General features: G+C 35.3%; 2 protein-coding genes across 3 annotated transcripts in view; both read left to right on the top strand.

Annotated features, from left to right (window-relative positions):
- Positions 1-18,656, top strand: part of APLF (aprataxin and PNKP like factor) — an 88,704-nt gene that overhangs the window by 25,196 nt on the left and 44,852 nt on the right. Inside the window, exons 3-5 of one of the 2 annotated variants that reach the window (XM_025868552.2) lie at positions 3,554-3,726; positions 11,261-11,408; positions 11,726-11,858. In XM_025868552.2, coding sequence (XP_025724337.1) covers positions 3,554-3,726; positions 11,261-11,408; positions 11,726-11,858 — 454 coding nt within the window. The remainder of the gene's footprint in view (positions 1-3,553; positions 3,727-11,260; positions 11,409-11,725; positions 11,859-18,656) is intronic. The other variant, XM_025868553.2, reaches the window with a different exon arrangement.
- Positions 1,595-2,108, top strand: LOC112821201 (large ribosomal subunit protein uL15-like). The gene has a single exon (XM_073897629.1). It carries the CDS (start codon positions 1,613-1,615, stop codon positions 2,057-2,059), a length of 447 nt encoding a protein of 148 aa, XP_073753730.1. The 5' UTR covers positions 1,595-1,612; the 3' UTR covers positions 2,060-2,108.

Raw genomic sequence — 18,656 nt, 5'->3', positions numbered from 1 at the left:
AAAAATTATTAAAAAAAAGATACGTTTTTTGCCACTTAGTGTTAATCCTCAAAATATACATCTTTGAGTGACTGTGTTTTTTCTTTGGCCCAATAAAATTCCCGAGTTGTGACTGTTTTTCTTCCTATGAAATTATGAGTGTACTTGGAAAATAGCTATAAAATACTACAATTGCTCTTCCACAGCTCATTTTGTAAAAAAAAAAGAAAGAAAAAAAGAATGCTTTACAAATTAAAAAAAAGAAAACATTGAAAATAAGAGGAAATTTTTGGGGTGGTACACATCAATCCTTTAATGTTCGTGATAATTACAAGAGAAAGCTATGGAAAACTGATTTGTACTTTAGTTCCATTTCTTCAGGGATAATGCATCCTTTGCACCACGTCTGAAATTATAGCACAGTATATTTAAGTTTGCACTTATAATCCTATGGGTATGTTAAAAAGCACTTCCCATAAATACGCTTCTCATATAGGTGGCTCTATCTTTTATTGACTCTGAGTTTGGGTTTGCCATTATTTTGCGTGCCCTTATCTGCTTTTAGAATCAAAGTTAACTTAGCCTTATTGAAGGAATTGGAGAGCTTTCCATCTTTTTCTGATCTCAGGAAGACTTTGAATATTCAGAAAAATTTTAAATCCATTTAGGTCTGGTTTAGGGAGAGATTAGAAAGATTTTTAATTACTGATGGTATTTTTAAAATATAGGTCTAATTAAAAAAGACACACACATACGTTCTTTTTTTTTATGTCAGTTTGGTGTATATTCTTTAAGATCATTGTCAATTTTGGCCATATTTACAAATACATTGCCATGAAGTATTTGTAGTATTCTACCAAGTTTTATGTGTACTTATGTCATTGTTTTCATTCCAAAATTTGTGTTTGTATTATCTTTTCTCCTTTTGTTTATTAATATTGCTAGATTTTTGTCTACTTTATAACTTTTAAAAGACTACCTTTGTTTTGGACTTCATGTCCGTGTGGCCTTTTAGTTGAAGTGCATGTAGTTGCTTTTGTTTTTGTTTTTGTTTCTTTATAGAGGTAGAGGGGGCAGGGGGAGAGAAAGAGGGAGAAAGAATCTTAAGCAGGCTCTATGCCCAACATGGAACCTAACACGGGGCTTGATCTCATGACTCCGAGATCATAACCAGAGCCGAAATCAAGAGTCGGATGTTCAACCGACTGAGCCACTCAGATGCCCTGAAGTATATATAGTTTGACAGATTTTAAAAACTTATTCAATTAGTAATATTTATTTAGGTTTAAGTTAATGGGATCAAATATTAGATTAGTTATAGGAATGTCATTTTTGCTCTTGGTTCTGGAATCCCCTGTATGAACAATTTTAGGAAAAGAAAAAGATGATCATGGACCATATACATTGGTTCACTTTCTCTTTGGATTTGCTAAATACTTAATATTTCACCACTTAAAATTTGAATGTTAAGTACATTCAACTGAATATACTTCAGTTACTGAAGTATGAATACTGAAATACTGAATATGAATGTTTCTTTGACTTTGGGTTTGTGATACCTTATTAAAGGAATGTAATTAGTTTCCTTTTTTAAAAAAGTATTTTACTGCCCTTTTCCGTCTGAGCTGCCGACATGCCATCCAGACTGAGGAAGACCCGGAAACTTCAGGGCCACGTGAGCCACGGCCACGGCCGCATCGGCAAGCACCGGAAGCACCCAGGAGGCCGGGGTAATGCTGGTGGCATGCATCACCACAGGATCAACTTCGACAAATATCACCCAGGATACTTTGGAAAAGTTGGTATGAGACATTACCACTTAAAGAGGAACCAGAGCTTCTGCCCAACTGTCAACCTTGATAAACTGTGGACCTTGGTCAGTGAGCAGACACGGGTAAATGCTGCCAAAAACAAGACTGGAGCTGCTCCTATCATTGATGTGGTGCGATCGGGCTACTACAAAGTTTTGGGAAAGGGAAAACTCCCAAAACAGCCTGTCATCGTGAAGGCCAAATTCTTCAGTAGAAGAGCAGAGGAGAAGATTAAGGGTGTCGGGGGCGCCTGCGTTCTAGTAGCTTGAAGCCACATTTGAGGGCGTTCATTAAATGCTAACAAGTGAAAAAAAAAAAGTATTTTACTTTTTCTACCCTTAGAATATTATGCTTTTGTATTTAACATCTTGGCCTTCGAAAATTTCGGACTATTGTTATTTAATGTTCTTTAGAGATTCATCTGAATCTTTAAAATGCTTATGAATAAGAGCATGGTCTTATCTTAGCCTATTAGAAGCAAACCTCATTTATAAAATATTCAAGGTTCAGGCAGAAGCTATGGATATTTCTGCCCTGACTCTTGTCCCTCCTGCTACTCAACATTCCTGACTCTGATGATTGTGGTATACTCAAGGAAGAGGAGGCTTCATTTAAAAGTCCAAGGAATAACAGGGAACAATTTCCAAGCCCAGCAGTGTGCACAAGTTCAGAATCTGGTGGTTTATCCTGGCTTGAAAACTCTAGCCATGAGCCAGAGCCACTCTGAGAGAGAAATTAGGGGCGGTTGATAGCTAACGAAAGGTTTCTAAACATTAAGTTTAAATTATAACTTGATTTTTAAAAATCAAACATTCACAGTTCTTTTCAGTAACATGGTGTTACATAAATATGGTATTCCATAGCATGTCCATTCTTACGAAGTCTTGTGTATAGTTTGTAAAATAACTGACCTATAAAATAATTGCCTACCAAATTTGTATAGTCTCTGTTTTTAATTTCTATTTCTACTCTTTATCTCCAAATTTTATTTCACTCCTTTCTTTTAACAGATTTAAAGGAAATAGAAATGTTTTCAATTGCAGATACACATAGGAAGGATTTATGGCCAGATCCTCATGAAATTAAATTGCCAGAACTGGATAGATTTATTCCCATTATAGCTTTCAACCTTGTCTTTTTTTTTTTTTTTTTTTAATTTGGGCATGTAGGCAACAGTGCTTACTTTTTATTGGCGGCTTTTGTTTTGACGCTCCCTTTTCTATTTTAGTCTATGTTAGAAAACTCCTAGGTGAGGAGGAGCAAAAGCAATCGAAACAAGCTATGTTGTTTGCTTGAGAGATTTGATCAAAGTCTCTCTTCCTATAATATCTCATTTTTTAATCATACTAAGAATTTACTAGGGGAAAATAAGTATAAAAGAAGCTAGCCGTTTCCAAGGGATTAGTGAATTATGGATATGAAAGTTGGGAGACTCAGTTTCCGTACTGAGAATTATTTTTCGTGTTTCTCTTTCCAATGTCTGATTGTCCCTCTTAAGCAAAGTAGAAATATCTTTTAACCAGTTAATTGATAACTTTGCTTTTTTCTTTGATTCCTACAGAAGTGGGAGGTATATTTTAGCTCTTTTTCCTTTTTTATGTATAGATAATAATTATTATACTTATAAGTGCCAGATTTATTAGACTTAAGTCTGAGTTTGTAATGAAATTGTTTTGATACCCAAATTTTGGATCAGTTCATGTTAAGTTGTATTTTTCTCATAATGTAGAATTACACCACCGTATTCTTTTTTTATTTGTTAGATACACACAAATCCATGTTTTTATCAGTCTTCCGAGAAGAGCCAGCTCTTACCATTGAAGAGAAATCTATGGCGCTGGTTGAATCCTGGAGACAGTTTTTCTTTGCTAGTTGACAAATACATTTTCTGTGTTTTCTCTACACACTCTGAAACAGAAATGGAATGTACTTTAAGGTAAGATTGCCTGATAAAATGATATTAAGTAATGGTAATTGTAACCTAGGGGCACCTGGGTGGCTCAGTCAGTTAATCACCTGCCTTCAGCTCAGGTCATGATCCCAGGGTCCTGGAATCGAGCCCCATGTCAGGCTCCCTGTTGAGTGGGGAGTCTGCTTCTCCCTTTCCCTCTGCCGTTCCCCTGCTTGTGCTCTCTCTCTGTCAAATAAATAAAAAAAATCTTAAAAAAATTTTTTTTAATAAATTTGAAAAAATGGTAATTGTAACCTAATTCCTCAGCCATCCACAAATGCTTAAGTAAAAACCATTCTAGGATTAAACTATGTTGGCAGTATAGGAGTTACATGGAGTGTGTGTGGTGTATATGTTTGTTGCATTTCTCTAGAAAAAATTTGACATTAGAAACCTACACCTCAGTAGTGATTGCTCGCATATGTGGTGTCCTTTACCATTGTATTCAAAATGTATTTTCTATCTAATAGTAACCAGGATAGGTAATTTGAAACCAACTACATTTTCTTAATCTTTTCTTTTAGCTTTTTAAATTGTATTAAGGTATTATTAACCCCTCTGGCTTAGACTACACTCATATAACTCCTCTTTCTTATAAAAATAACAGAAAATATAGAACTGGGAAAATGAGGTATTACAATAAACATCTAATATAAAGTTAATACTCTAGTTTTGTTGAGGCAGTCATTAGCAGATTATTTGCCACTGTTTCAGCTTTTAAATTATAGTCTACATAAACTGGACTTATAGAAGTAGATGGACAAAAGTATACAGAATGTGTTCTGTGATTACAGTAATATTAAATTAAAAATCAGTGACAGTAGGGGTGCCTGGCTGGCTCAGTTGGTAGAGCATGCTACTCTTGATCTTGGGGTTGTGAGTTCGAGTCCCATGTTGGGCATAGAGATTACTTAAAAAAATCAATAACGATAAAATAGAAAAATCTCCAAAAATTTGAAATTAAACAGCATACTTCTAAATAACTCTTAGGTCAAAGAGAATCACAAGGGAAATTAGAAAACATTTTGAACAAAATAATACTGAAAACAACATAAAAATTTGTGAGATGAAGCTGTAGTAGTTCTTAGAGGGAAATTTATATTAAATGCTTGTATTAGTAGAGAAGAAGCCTATAAAACCAATGATCTTTGTTTCTACTCTAAGGAGACAGGCAGACAGGAGCAAATTAATCCCAAAGCAGATAGAAAAAAGGAAATAAGAATAAGACTAGAAATCAGTGACATAGAAAGTAGACAAATAACAAAGAAAATCAACAAAGCCAAAAGTTGGTTCTTTGAAAAGATTAAATGTAAACTTAATAAGGTTTACCAAGAAAAACCAAAATGAAAAAATACAAATTATCAATATCAGGAATGGAAGAGAGTATATTACTAGTGATTTTACAGACCTTAAAAGAATAATGAAGAAATATTATTTAAAGCTTTATGCCAGCAAACTTGACAGCCTAAATGAATGGATACATTCCTCCGAAAACATAATTTACCAAAACTAATATAGGAAGAGGGCGCCTGGGTGGCTCAGCCGGTTAAGCGGCTGCCTTTGGCTCAGGTCATGGTCCCAGGGTCCTGGGATCGAGTCCCGCATCGCTTCTCCCTCTCCCTTTGCCTGCCTCTCTGCCTACTTGTTCTCTCTCTCTGTGTGTCAAATAAATAAATAGAATCTTAAAAAAAAAAAAAACTAATATAGGAAGAAATAGAAAATTGGGTGAATTTTATATTAAAGAAATTGAGGTTACAATTTAAGAATTTTCCATAAGAAACTTCACTAGTGAGTTCTATTAACTTTCAAGAAAGAAATAATACCAATATTGTGTCTTTTTTTTCCCCCAAATAGAAGAAACTTCCATAATCCTCATACCCAAATCAGACAATAACATTACAAGAAAACTAGACCAGTATTCTCATAAAAAATACTTCTAAGTCAAATCCAGCAATTTGTAGAAAGGGTAATACACTATAACCAAGTGGAATTTGTCTGAGGAATGCAAGGTGGATTTAGGAGATAAAAATCAATGCAATTTGCTATAGCAGATTGAAGAACTGTCATTTCAACAGATGCATAAAAATAGTTTTGACAAAATTCAACACCTGTTTGTGATTAAAAAAAAAAAAACCTCTGAGAAATCTAGAAAAAGAAGGGAACTTCCTTTCTATCTAAAACTTAACAGTCAAGTTTTGGAAGTTCTCTCCCTAAGATTGGGAACAAAACAAAGATGCCATTTTGTACAACTTCTATTCAACATTTATCGGAGGTCCTAGCCAGTCCAGGAAGGCAAGACAAAGAAGTAAAATGCATCGGATTGGAAAAGAAGAAGTAAAACTGTCTTTATTTGCAGATGATAGGATTGTGGATTTAGAAAATTCTCAAGTATCTACCTAAGAAGTACCTATTGTGTGATTAGGTTTATATTACGTTCTATAATAAGCAAACGAATCTGTAGTAATAGAAATCCAGTCAGTGATTATTTCCAGGGACACAGGAAAGCTTTTTGTGGTGATGGACATATTCTGTGTCTCAGTAAGGGTGTAAGTTACCTGGATGTATGCAATTGTGAAAACTGACCAAATCATGTGCTTCAGATCTGTGATTTCAGTAAATATAAATCACATCTACAATTTATTAAACTAGTAAATGAAAAGAAATTATGTGAGGAAATGGTTTTTGATTTCAGTTAAATGAAATTCAGTAATTGTTGCTTGCAACTTTACATATCTTCCTCTTCTTTTTTCTCTTATCACACATGTAGAAAGAATGCTGTTTTTAACCAGCTGTTGAAATGAGAAATATAAAGAACTAATTTTTTTGTTACAGTAAATTTCCACAGTGGAATTATATAGTTTTTTAAAAAATCAGGAAAATATTGCACATCTCTATAAAACAAAATACAGTCATTGCCTCAAAATTTAGAGTATTATATGTCAACTTTATATTTTTAAAAATTTTATTTATATCCATTCAAACAAGCTTGTCCCCTTAACATGAAAGACCAGTGCTGTACCTGAAATAAGTGAGATTGTGGGATGATTGAATTTTGAGTGTTTTTAGTATTGATAAAAGTAAGAAAACAACCCACTTCAGCAGCACTGTACTTTTTTAGGCTATTATGAGTAATATATATGGTGTATTGTTGCTGTGAAGCTATGTCTTGAAAGAGGTAGTAAATATTTTGCATATGTTTTGGTAATTGCGTGCCTGGGTTAGGGTAACCAAATTAATTGTGTTATTTTATATTTTAAAAAAACCTGTGTGCTTTGTGGCAGTGGTTGGGTCCCTGATGCCATTATAAATTTTTTCTTCCAACCAGTTGTGAATATAAGAAAGATTTGAACAACAAAACAACAACAATAAAAACCGAGAAAACAAAAGCTTGCCATTTCTTTCGCTTTTCATTTTACTGATGTCATAATGTTCATGTAGTAGTTAGATTCTGTATAAGAAGTCCCATTTATAACCAACTCCGTGGGACCATATGGGTCTGTTCATATAAGCTCTCATCAGTTTGTTCATTTCTCACTCTTTTCTGTACATATTTCTGTGAAATTCTGCTAGAAATACCAAAACCCATACTTTTTCGATAAGTCAGAGTAAGACAAAACCAAATTAAAAAAAGATAAAACACTTAGTTTTATATTTTAGTTAATTAAATTATGGCATATTTCATTCAGAAGCACCAACATTAATTTTGCATTCTTTTTTTTTTTAAGATTTTATTTATTCACTTGAGACACAGAGAGAGAGAGAGAGAGAGAGAGCATGAGCAGGGGGAGAGGCAGAGGGAGAGGGAGAAGCAGGCTCCCCGCCGAGCCAGGAGCCCAACGCGAGGCTCGATCCCAGAACCCCAGGATCATGACCCAAGCCAAAGGCAGACACCCAACCATCTGAGGCACCCAGGTGCCCCTGCATTCTTTTTACCTCCCCAATACTGGGTGCTCATCAAGTGTTGGGTTCCTAAATACATGAATGAAATATTGTGTAATACTTTGTTTTTGATATGATTTTTGTATCTAAATTTCACTGATAAAGAAGTACAACATTGTCTCTCTAGGGAGATTATTTCCTTTAAGACACTGTTGAGAAAAGTACAGTAAATCTTATGTCATACAAAGTTTTTTTTTCAAATTGTTAAAGTTCTTAATTTTTAAGTTTCATATGAAAAGCTAATTTTAAGCACTTTAATTTTGAACAAAACAATAAAATAATGAAAATGCCATTATAGTATGATAATATGCATGTTTACAATTGATTAATGATTTTTAAAACTTATTTCTAGATCCAGTTCATTTATGTTAGTAGCATATTTTATATTAAAGATAAGAATATTTATATTTAAATTTAATTTGGAGTATATTTTTAAGATTTAAGAATAACTTAACTGCTAAGTCTTTAAAAAGAAGAAAAGAGTTTTCTACACTGCCTAGGGAAGGGTCGCTACGGTGTTCACATGAATGCCCTGTGGGATACCTAGCACCACCCAAAGCCACCAGAACAAGCTTCCTGCTGGAGTGAGGGATTCCTGTCAAAACTTAAAGGGAAATTTTCACAATGTCTGGAGCCCTTGATGTCCCGCAAATGAAGGAGGAGGATGTCCTCAAATTCCTTACAGCAGGAACCCACTTTGTTGGCACCAACCTTGACTTCCAAATGGAACAGTATATCTAAAAAGGAAAAGTGATGGTGTCTACATCATAAATCTGAAGAGAACCTGGGAGAAGCTTCTGCTGGCAGCTCGTGCCATTGTTGCCATTGAAAACCCGGTTGATGTCAGTGTTGTATCATCCAGGAATACTGCCCAATGAGCTGTGCTGAAGTTTGTTGCTGTAACTGGAGTCACTCTAGTGCAGACCGCTTCACTCCTGAAACCTTCACTAACCAGATCGAGGCAGCTTCTGGTGATTACTGATCCAAGGGCTGACCCTCTCACAGAGGTGTCTCATGTTAACCTGCCTACCTACCACCACTCTGTGTAAGACAGACCCTCCTCTGTACTATGTGGACATTGCCATCCCTTGCAACAAGGGAGCTCAATAGTGGGTCTGATGTGGTGGATGCTAACATGGGAAGTTCTGTGCATACGTGGTACCATTTCCTGTGAACACCCTTGGGAGGTCATGCCTGATTTCTGCTTCTACAGAGATCCTCAAGAGACTGAAAAGGAAGATTAGGCTGTTGCTGAAAAGGCTATGACCAACGAGGGATTTCAGGGTGAACAGACTGCTCCAGCTTCTGAGTTCACTACTACTCAACACGAAGTTGCAGACTGGTCTGAAGGCGTGCAGGTGCCCTCTCTGTCTATTCAGCAGTTCCCTGCTTAAGACTGGAGCACTCAGCCTGCCAATGAAGATTGTCTGCCTCTCCCACTTCTCAGGCCACTGAATGGGTAGGAACAACCACTGAGTGGTCTTTAAGGTGCTCTTCCACAAAGGCAAACAAAATGGAAATAAGGTTGATGGAAAATAAACAGTTTCTAAAAGTTGAAAAAAAAAAAAAAGAGTTGGAGGATTCACACTTCCCAATCTCAAAATCTACTACAAAGCTCCAGTAATAAAGATAGTATGGTACTAGCATAAAGAAAGACATATAGATCAGTGAAATAGAATTGAGGGTCCGGAAATAAAGCCCTTACATTATGGCCAACTGATTTTTGACAAGATTGCCAGGACAATTAAATGGGAGAAACAATAGTCTCTTCAACAAATGGTGTTGGGACAACTGGATAACCATTTGCAAAGGAATGAAGTTAGACTCCTACCTCACACCATATAAAAATGGACTTAAAATGGATCAGAGACCTAAATATTAGAGCTAATACTGTGAAATTCAGAAAAAAATACAGGTATAGATCTTTGTGACTTGGATTAGGCAGTGGTTTTTTGATATAACACCAAAAGCACAGAATGTGTTACAAATGGAATTATATGATTTGTAGCCTTTTTTTTGCATTTTTTAATTTTATTATGTTAATCACCATACATTACATCATTAGTTTTTGATGTAGTGTTCCATGATTCATTGTTTGTGTATAATGCCCAGTGCTCCATTCAATACGTGCCCTCTTTAATACCCATCACCAGGCTAACCCATCCCCCTACCCTCCTCCCCTCTAGAACCCTCAGTTTGTTTTTCAGAGTCCATCATCTCTCATGGTTCGTCTCCCCCTCTGACTTACTCCCCTTCATTCTTCCTCTCCTGCTATTTCTTCTTTTTCTTTTTTCTTAAAATATGTTGCGTTATTTGTTTCAGAAGTACAGATCTGTGATTCAACAGTCTTGCACAATTCACAGCGCTCACCGTAGCACATACCCTCCCCAATGTCTATCACCCAGCCACCCCATGCCTCCCACCCCCCACCACTCCAGCAACCCTCAGTTTGTTTCCTGAGATTAAGAATTCCTCATATCAGTGAGATCACATGATACATATCTTTCTCTGACTGACTTATTTTGCTCAGCATAATACCCTGCAGTTCCATCCACGTCGTTGCAAATGGCAAGATTTCATTCCTTTTGATGGGTGCATAATATTCCATTATACACACACACACACACACACACACACACACACACACACACACACACACACCACATCTTCTTTATCCATTCATCTGTCGATGGACATCTTGGCTCTTTCCATAGTTTGGCTATTGTGGACATTGCTGCTATAAACATTGCTGCTATAAACATTTGGATCCCTACATTTGTATCTTTGGGGTAAATACCCAGGATTTGTAGCCTTTTGTGGTTGGCTTCTTTGAGATTCCTCCATTTTGTTGTATATCAGTGGGTTATTCCTTTTTATTTCTGAGTAGTATTTCCATCTATATTTTCAAATGTTCAAAAAAGTACATTTGTTGGATTGTCTCTATGTATATGTAATGAATAGTAATCCATCAACTTCGGATGATCTTACTGCACTTTGCAGCAAGTGGGAGGTAGTTGGTTCTGCTAGTATATTCCACATGTGACCCCATGGATGCTCCTGTGTCAGAACAGTTAGCTTCCGACTGGACTGCAGGTTTGGGGAGATTTCACAAATGGCTGTACTGGCTAGAACTCCAGTAGCAGCTACGTGTGAACATGACATCAGGATTTTATTTTTTTCTTCAAAAGGCATACTAGCTTATTTGATATTCTTGCAGTTTGCATTTTCTCTTTGGGTGCTGGGTGGGGATCTTAACTTTTATGGGCTATCTGGACAAATACTGAGTAAGGACACAGCTCTTAAGCCTTAAGAGAGATGGCTACTACCCATCTCATAAGTACCTAGTGGTTTCTAGGCCGATCATTTGGAAAGATAAATGTATTTTATGCTGATACAATGAGCAGAAGATGAAGAACATATTTTAGTCTGTATATTTTATTCTAATATGCTATCATCTGCTTTTTTGTCTTGCTAAGGCCAAGAAGCACAATTCATTAGTTAGATGTACTTGGGAGAATCACATTTATAATGACATGGTATAATAGAAGTGTTTTAAATGATTTTTTATTTTATTTTGTAGAAATAGTCAGATGCTTGATGAAGATAATATACTGAATGAAACACCAAAATCTTTCTCAGTTCACCCGCCTGATGAGACAACTGGTGCCCCACAACTGGAAAGAAGCACAGAAATACCTGAGACCCAAACTACTTCTGCAAATAATGAGGTCAGAAATTCAAGATCTCATCCATTTGTAACATATTCCTTATTTCAAGGAGAGAAAAGACAACTGAAATTGGCCATATCATGACAATATTACTGGCATTGCTGTTTTTAGGTTAAGCTGTCCAGACTATCACACTAGTCCACCATGTCAACTAATAGAGATAATGAATTTCTTTCCTTGAGAAATTTGAGTAATTCAGTCCACACTTGCAGATAGGTTTTTTTTTTAATGGTAGTTCCTTGCAAAGTAAGTAATTTTACAGTTTCATTAAGGCTGCATGATTATTTTTAGTAATTGATATATAGATGCCTTTTTAGTGTTTCCTAGGTGAATGTAGAGACCTCAGTAAGCAACAGTCAAACCCTGCGCAGAGGAGAAGAATCCTTCCAGCATGGATGTTAACAGAAAATCTCAGTGATCAAAAACTTTCAGCACCAGTCAGCAGCGGGGGTAGGTTTTGTTTCGAAAACATTAAGCAGAATTTAGAAGTTTTTCTGAACAAATGGAGACAGACTAGTGGTTGTGTAAGTGTATCACTTAGCCTAACATTTTTTTTAGATGTGTACATGAAGTCTAACCTAAAAATTACGCTATTATGTTATGTCATTTATCATACACCATCCTGCTAATTACCTTTTGATTTATGTGTTAGACTTATATTAATGTAGATTTTTCAAACATACCTGTTGGTGTCATGTCATTGATAACAGGTCAGCAAAGTAAGAGCTTTCTAAATTAATTTAATTAAATAAAAAACTGCCAGGCACACACTGTTAATGTGCTGGAGGATTTAGGAGGACCTCTGTCCCAGCACAGCTCACTGTCAAGGCAGATAGCACAGTGATTTATGCCAGCTGTTGGGCATTCCCATTGATTCGAGATTATAAAAACGTTTACTGCCTTGTCTTAGTCTTTTATTTGCAACTTTGTAGCCATCTTGGGTTTACTTTCTATTGACTGCTTATTTTCTTTTATAGGGGTCACATTTTCCTGTTTGTTCTCAAGTTTAGTAACTTTCAATGGGATATTGGATATTATGAATGATATAGAGATTTTTTATTTTATGTTCCTCTGAATAAATATTTTTGTTCTAATAGCGATTAATTTGGCCTAATAGGCAATCTTCTTCTAATACACAACTAATTCAGACCCTGACCTCTATTTCCCCTGTTGTGGTCAGCAGCCACAGCCTCTGCTTAGTTCTAGCAGCTTCTAGCTGCTGCTTGTCCTTGCATGTGTGTCCCAGCAGCCAGTGAAGGACTTGGGTCGGTTTTATATGTAAATTTTAGTTCATGGTCCTCTGAGGCTTCCTTCCTCCCAGTATTTTATCCCTAACTTTCTACTTGCTCTACCAAGCCTTAAAGTCTGTCCTCTGACCAGTTAAACCAATAAGGCTGCTTTCTGCCACCTGTGGATTGGGAGATGCCCTGGGTCGGTTGGGGGTGGGGAGCCACAAATTCACAAACCTCACAGGTTATACTTAATTTTTTTGGTTCTGCCTTTTTCATCACTCTGCAGTGCCTTCAAACAGTTTTTTTTTTAAATAATTTTGCCAAAATTTATACTGGTTTTATTTGGGATGATTAATTCAGTCACACTACCCTGCCATTTTACCCCAAGCACAATTAAATATGTACTGTAGTTGAATGTTACTGCTCTCACTGCTTCTCGTACTCAGCATAGTGGTCGTAGAAGCAGTCTCAAGATTTTGATCCCATATGTTATATACAAAATATTCCTTATTTAATTCTAGTTTGGAATTTAGTAGGATCAGACTGACCTCTTGGGAAAAGTAGGTTATGTATTATATATTATGAAAGATGTAATCTGGAGAATTTTCATATATAAACCCAAGAATTCCTGGTAAGAGTTTTATTCCAGTACAGTAGTTTTCAAACCTCCACCACCCATCATTACATGTGTAAAATTTTTATCAGTAACATTTCTCATTAAGCGCAGTAATTCCTCACTTTGCCAGAAGGAAATGGGGAGTCATGAATGGTCGTGGAGAGGGGGCGGGCACTTTCTCTCAGTAGACCAGTTTCTCTAATATAGAAAGAATAACTTCAATTGACCAAAAATTGGACCAATGTCAACTGCCTCCCTGCAAGCAGGTCCTTTTCTTTCAGAGTTGTTCTGTGTGGTAGCTGCTTCTGTGCTACCACTATTAGAGTGCTTATAATACTCCAAAATACATTTTGCTTCAAATTAAAAATAACTATTAACTTTTACTAGCCAGATGTACCATGTAAAATATGAAGCACCTTTTTGAGTACTTCACCTTAAAAATGCAAAGGATAACAATTTGCCATTGATTTGGACAAGAATATTATATAATACCTGATGTACTTAAAATGCTAAAGCTTCAAAATAAGGTAGAAAAGTCTTTGGATTCTGGCATGTCTTCTTTCTTATAAGTAGACTTTGGGGGTACTTGTAAGAGCAAACTTAGGTTACTTGATTCCTTTAGAGACAGAAAGAGTTAGAAATACACATAGGACAGTTCAGCACTTGAATCCAGCTAATTAAAAATCAAAATAATTTGACTTTTTCTGCCATGTACTTTATTATTATTGTTGTTGTTGTTGTTTTATTTGTTTAAGTAATAAATCATCCAGGTCAATAGACCAATATTAGAGATTTTTAAAAATCAATTTCTAGGATGCATTTTGGACTCATTTAGAAGTAGGTTGCTTTCTTACATCTTTTGCAACTTTAGTACTATACTTTGTTCATTGATATCTATTTAGATTATCTGATTAACTTGATATTTTAGAACCCTTGTGTCATTAGGTACAGAACAGATAACGTGAACTGATGTTAAATGACTTATCTAAGATCATGTAATAAAGGCCAGAGCCGTAACTGAGACGTAGATCTGTCTGACTTTAAAGCCCATGCTCTGAGCTGTGACACTATACAGCCACCTAAATTTACTCTTTCTATGTTGTGGTGTTTTTATTCTTTTCTGTTTTAATATGCCCTTGCATTCTCTCCTAGATCTTTTCTTGTTTAACTCTTGGTTTAATCCTTACATGTATCTGAATATTTGCTGTGATCAGGCTGTCCTTTTTGTTTTTCAGCCAATATAGTTCTAGTTTATTTTCTGGGTCCCCAGATACTAGCCCTTGGATGTTATCATGAGTTTCTCAGGCCTGGGCTAAAATTTTCTCCATGTCCCTTAGTGATTCGCAAGTGAATATATTTGGGCATGGGCTTTCAGATCTTCTCTTCTCTTGGCTTCCAGTCATCTCTGTTCCCTTAGCCTTCTAGGCTCTAGGACAAGTTATAATTCCTGGGCTATGACACTCATGTTGGATTTCAGAAGGAGCTTTTAAATTTTTAAATCATTCTACTCTGTAGTACACTTCTTCTCCCATCTTCTAACCCTCCAACATGGAGTCATGAAAAATGGCACATGCTGAAAAAGGTTGAAGTAGTCCCCAAATCATCGTCTGCATTTAATTTTGTACTGAATATTTTCCACATGACCACTCAACGCAGATGATAAATGCTGAACTGACATTCTATTAATTTGACTGTAGCTTAAATTTTACTTAAAGTGCTGGTTATTCCGTTTACTTTATTTCTAGCAGCCCTGCTAAATTATCTAATTAATTCTCATAGTTTAAGTCTCTCAGATTATCTAGCTGTACAGTCATATCTACAAAATTATAATAATTTTGGCTCTTCTGTTCTATCTCCTGCCTTTAAAAAATTTTATTTCATGAACTAGACCGTACAAATTTTAAATAAAAATGGATAAAATTGGTAGCTCTATCTTCTTCCCAATTTTAATAGGGATTCTATTAGTATTTCAGCATTTAACATGATTGGTATTCAGTTCTGATTCTCTTATCATGTTTAGGATGTTTTCTTTTTTCTTTTTCTTATTTTTCCTTCAGGAATAACTATTGAATTCTTTGACAAATTTTTTGGTATAGATATAGTCCTGGAAAGGGGTAGATGGGGGTTGGAAGCAGGGGAGGGCATAGGGAAGCAGTGGGGTGGGGCGCTGGGCTAAAAAAGAAAAAAGGAAAAAAAGAAATAGTCCTGCATTTTCATCTGTCAGTGTAATTAGTGATGTTGGTAGATTTCCTAATGTACCACGCTTAGGTTCCTGGAATAAGTCAATTCGTCATGATGGCTTATTATTTTTAAGCTCTTTTAGATCAAAGTTGCTGATATTTAGTTTAATAAAACATTTGTGTCTGTATTCGTAAGTGCATAGTGTTTTCCTTCATGTGTGCCATCTATGTCAGATTTTAGCATTGAGCTATGTGGGTGTTGTATTCAATGAACTAGGAGATTTTTCCATATATGCTCAAGGACAGTTTGAATCATAGGAATACCTGTTCCTTTAGAGAATCTTTTTATATCACAATCTGGGCCTGGTTCCTACTTTTAGTAGTTGATAGTTCTAGCATAGGAAAAGGTAAGTTAGACCAGTAAAAAATGAATGAAACACCCAGAAACAGATCAAATTAACACATAGTTAATATATTAAAAATTATCAGTTCAAATTGATAGGGAAAGGAATTTTATTATTTTTATATTGTTATATTTATTATTATTATAAATGATGTTGGGAAAATTAGCTTTCCATTTTAAAAAAAACAATATTAGAGCACTACCTCATACCATATTCTTAAATTTTTATTAAATTGATAATCTTAATGTAAAAATTAAAACTATTAAGGCATTTGAAGAAAATATGAGAACAATATTTTTATTACTTCTGGGAGGTTTTCTTAAGATGATAGAGAGCCTGGAACCCTCAGGGGAAAACTGACAGGTGCATTTAGGTTAAAAATGGAAAAAAAAAAATTTGTGTGCAGAAGACACTATAAACAAAGCCAGAGGCAAGTAGCAGACTGGCAAACCTACTGAGAGATAATATCTGTCACAATTATAAAACACAGAAGGTTAACAATTGTTTACTTAATAACAAAAAGGAAGGTAAAACTCAGAAATTTTGGACATAGTATATGACATACTACAGAAGAATAAATACAAATAGGCAATAAATTTATGACTACTTTGCCAGTCTTTCTTACATATTTAAATATACAACGCTCTTTGATCTACAAATTCTAATTCTACGTATTTATCCCACGAGAATAATAGCATTTATAGTTTTAGTCCATGTGTGTTTATATATATGTATTTGTAGGTATATTTGGTTAACCTTAGCAAGTTGGGAAGGATACACTTCAAATTGTTAATATAACTGTTAGGGTGGTTCTTTTGGAGGATAAAGTTGGATGGATGTGATTGTAATGACATGTGTGTAGTGTAGCTATCTATCATTCATATACTGTTAATGTAATAGCTCATATAAGTAAATGCAACTAGTAATATTAAAAATAAAGTGATTTGTTTTAACAGATCTTCTTTTATATTGCAGTCATCTAACTGTACCTATTCTGGATATAAAAAAATATTTGGTATGCCGGATTTGAAGATTGTTATGAACTAATTAAGCTATATTTACTCTTTTAAAGAGCATTTTTACAACAGTATCAAAATGGCTTCTTCCTATGCAAAAAGAAATTAGCTCTGGTCCTTAGAAGGAATATTTGTAGTAGAGAACTTGGAATTTTGAAGAATATTTTAAATATATTTTTAATTTTATGATTTTTAAAAAAGATTTTATTTATTTTAGAGAGCGAGGGAGTGTGCTTGGGGTGGGGGGAGGGGCAGAGGGAGAGAATCTCAAGCCGACTCTGTGCTGAGCGCAGAGCTCGAGTTGGGGCTCAATCTCACGACCCCGAGATCATGACCTGAGCCAAAACCAAGAAAGAGTCTGATGCTTAACTGATTAAGCCACTCAGGCACCCCTAATTTTATGATTTTATGTACATGTGTGACACTTGGAATATGGTAAACTGCCATTTGGGCAGATTCTGTGTCTTACTTCATTTACAGTTTTAGTTCTTAGTATTGTAAGCAGTACCGTTAGTTGATTATTTCTCTTCATTTGACTAACACATATCTGTTGTAGCATTTGGACATTTGCTGCATGAAGCTGTATAGTCCTGACAGTTTCTAAAATGATATGAAATCTTCCTAATTTAGATTCAAAGTAAATATTTAAGTAATTTAGGCAAAGTTTAGTTATTGAATATTTTTATTCCTAAGTTTCTTATGTAAATACATTATGTTTATATTGGTTCAGTTGACTTCACTGCTAAATAATGTGGATGATATTTCTTTCCTAACTTTAATGAAGGACTGTTATTTTAGGCCACTTGAGTATCCTTTAGTACAAATCTGAGCAAACTATAGCCCTTGAGCCAAATCCAGCATGCTGCCTGTTTTTGTCAATAAAGTTTTACTGGAACGCAGCTATGCTCATCCCTGTATGTATTGTCTGTGGCTACTTTTGCGCCAGAAAGGCAGAGTTGGGTATTTATGACAGAACACTATATGACCAACAGAACTTAAAATATTTATGCTCTGGCTTTTTGTAGAAAAATTTGCCAGACCTTGCTTTAGAACATTAGTGACTATGGATTGCCTTATATACCTATAGTCAGGCTCTCAAGGGAGTCTTTGGACCAATTCTGTTTATGTTCACAATGCATTTAGTCAAACATTTATTGAGCACCAGTTTTATGCTAGACACATTTCTAGGTGCTGGAGATACCAGGAGGGAACAGTGAACAAGACACATAAAGTTTCTGTCCTCGTGAAGTTGTTATTTGAATGTGGGGGAGACAGATAATTAAACATGAAGATTGTCCTCTTAAAAAGAGTGGATTTTTTTTCTGATTAGAGGGATCATGGATTTATTAACAAAATATGATACTGACTTAGGTTTGCCCCATATATTGAACCTAGGGTAAATATATGGGGTACAGTGTCCATTGTTATTGAGACTTATTTTCGAAATTGGTGAAGTTTGTGGAGGTCACTCTTACTTTTGGGTTGTTTTGGGTTCTTAATCTGTTATTAAGTTGAATTCCTCACTGTGGATGTTAGGGGCTCAATAATTGTATGTCAAATTCATTGGATAGCTATATGTTAAATTTTCTGTTAGGGAAATTTAGTGCTAAAGTAAAAAACATATATATTTAACACGTATCAAATACTCTGCTATATAGTTTATATATCACACCTCGTTTACTCCTAGTAACTCTGTGAGTTATTATTATAATTCCTTTCTTTGGGATGATAAAACCAGAGTTCAGAGAGGCATGGTAAAGCAGTTCAAGGATGGCACCTGTTCATATTAGCATCTTGGCC

The sequence above is a fragment of the Callorhinus ursinus genome, unplaced genomic scaffold (genome assembly GCF_003265705.2).
Source record: "Callorhinus ursinus isolate GAN/ISIS: 27379988/994484 unplaced genomic scaffold, GSC_fseal_2.0 scaffold10, whole genome shotgun sequence".
NCBI classification, from domain to species: domain Eukaryota; kingdom Metazoa; phylum Chordata; class Mammalia; order Carnivora; family Otariidae; genus Callorhinus; species Callorhinus ursinus.
The sequence above is the reverse complement of the archived record's forward strand: the minus strand, read 5'-3'. Positions and strand labels throughout refer to the sequence as shown.

Bases quoted from the DNA above. Each gene is read 5' to 3' on its own strand.
- LOC112821201 (XM_073897629.1), top strand. From the start codon at position 1,613: ATGCCATCCAGACTGAGGAAGACCCGGAAACTTCAGGGCCACGTGAGC.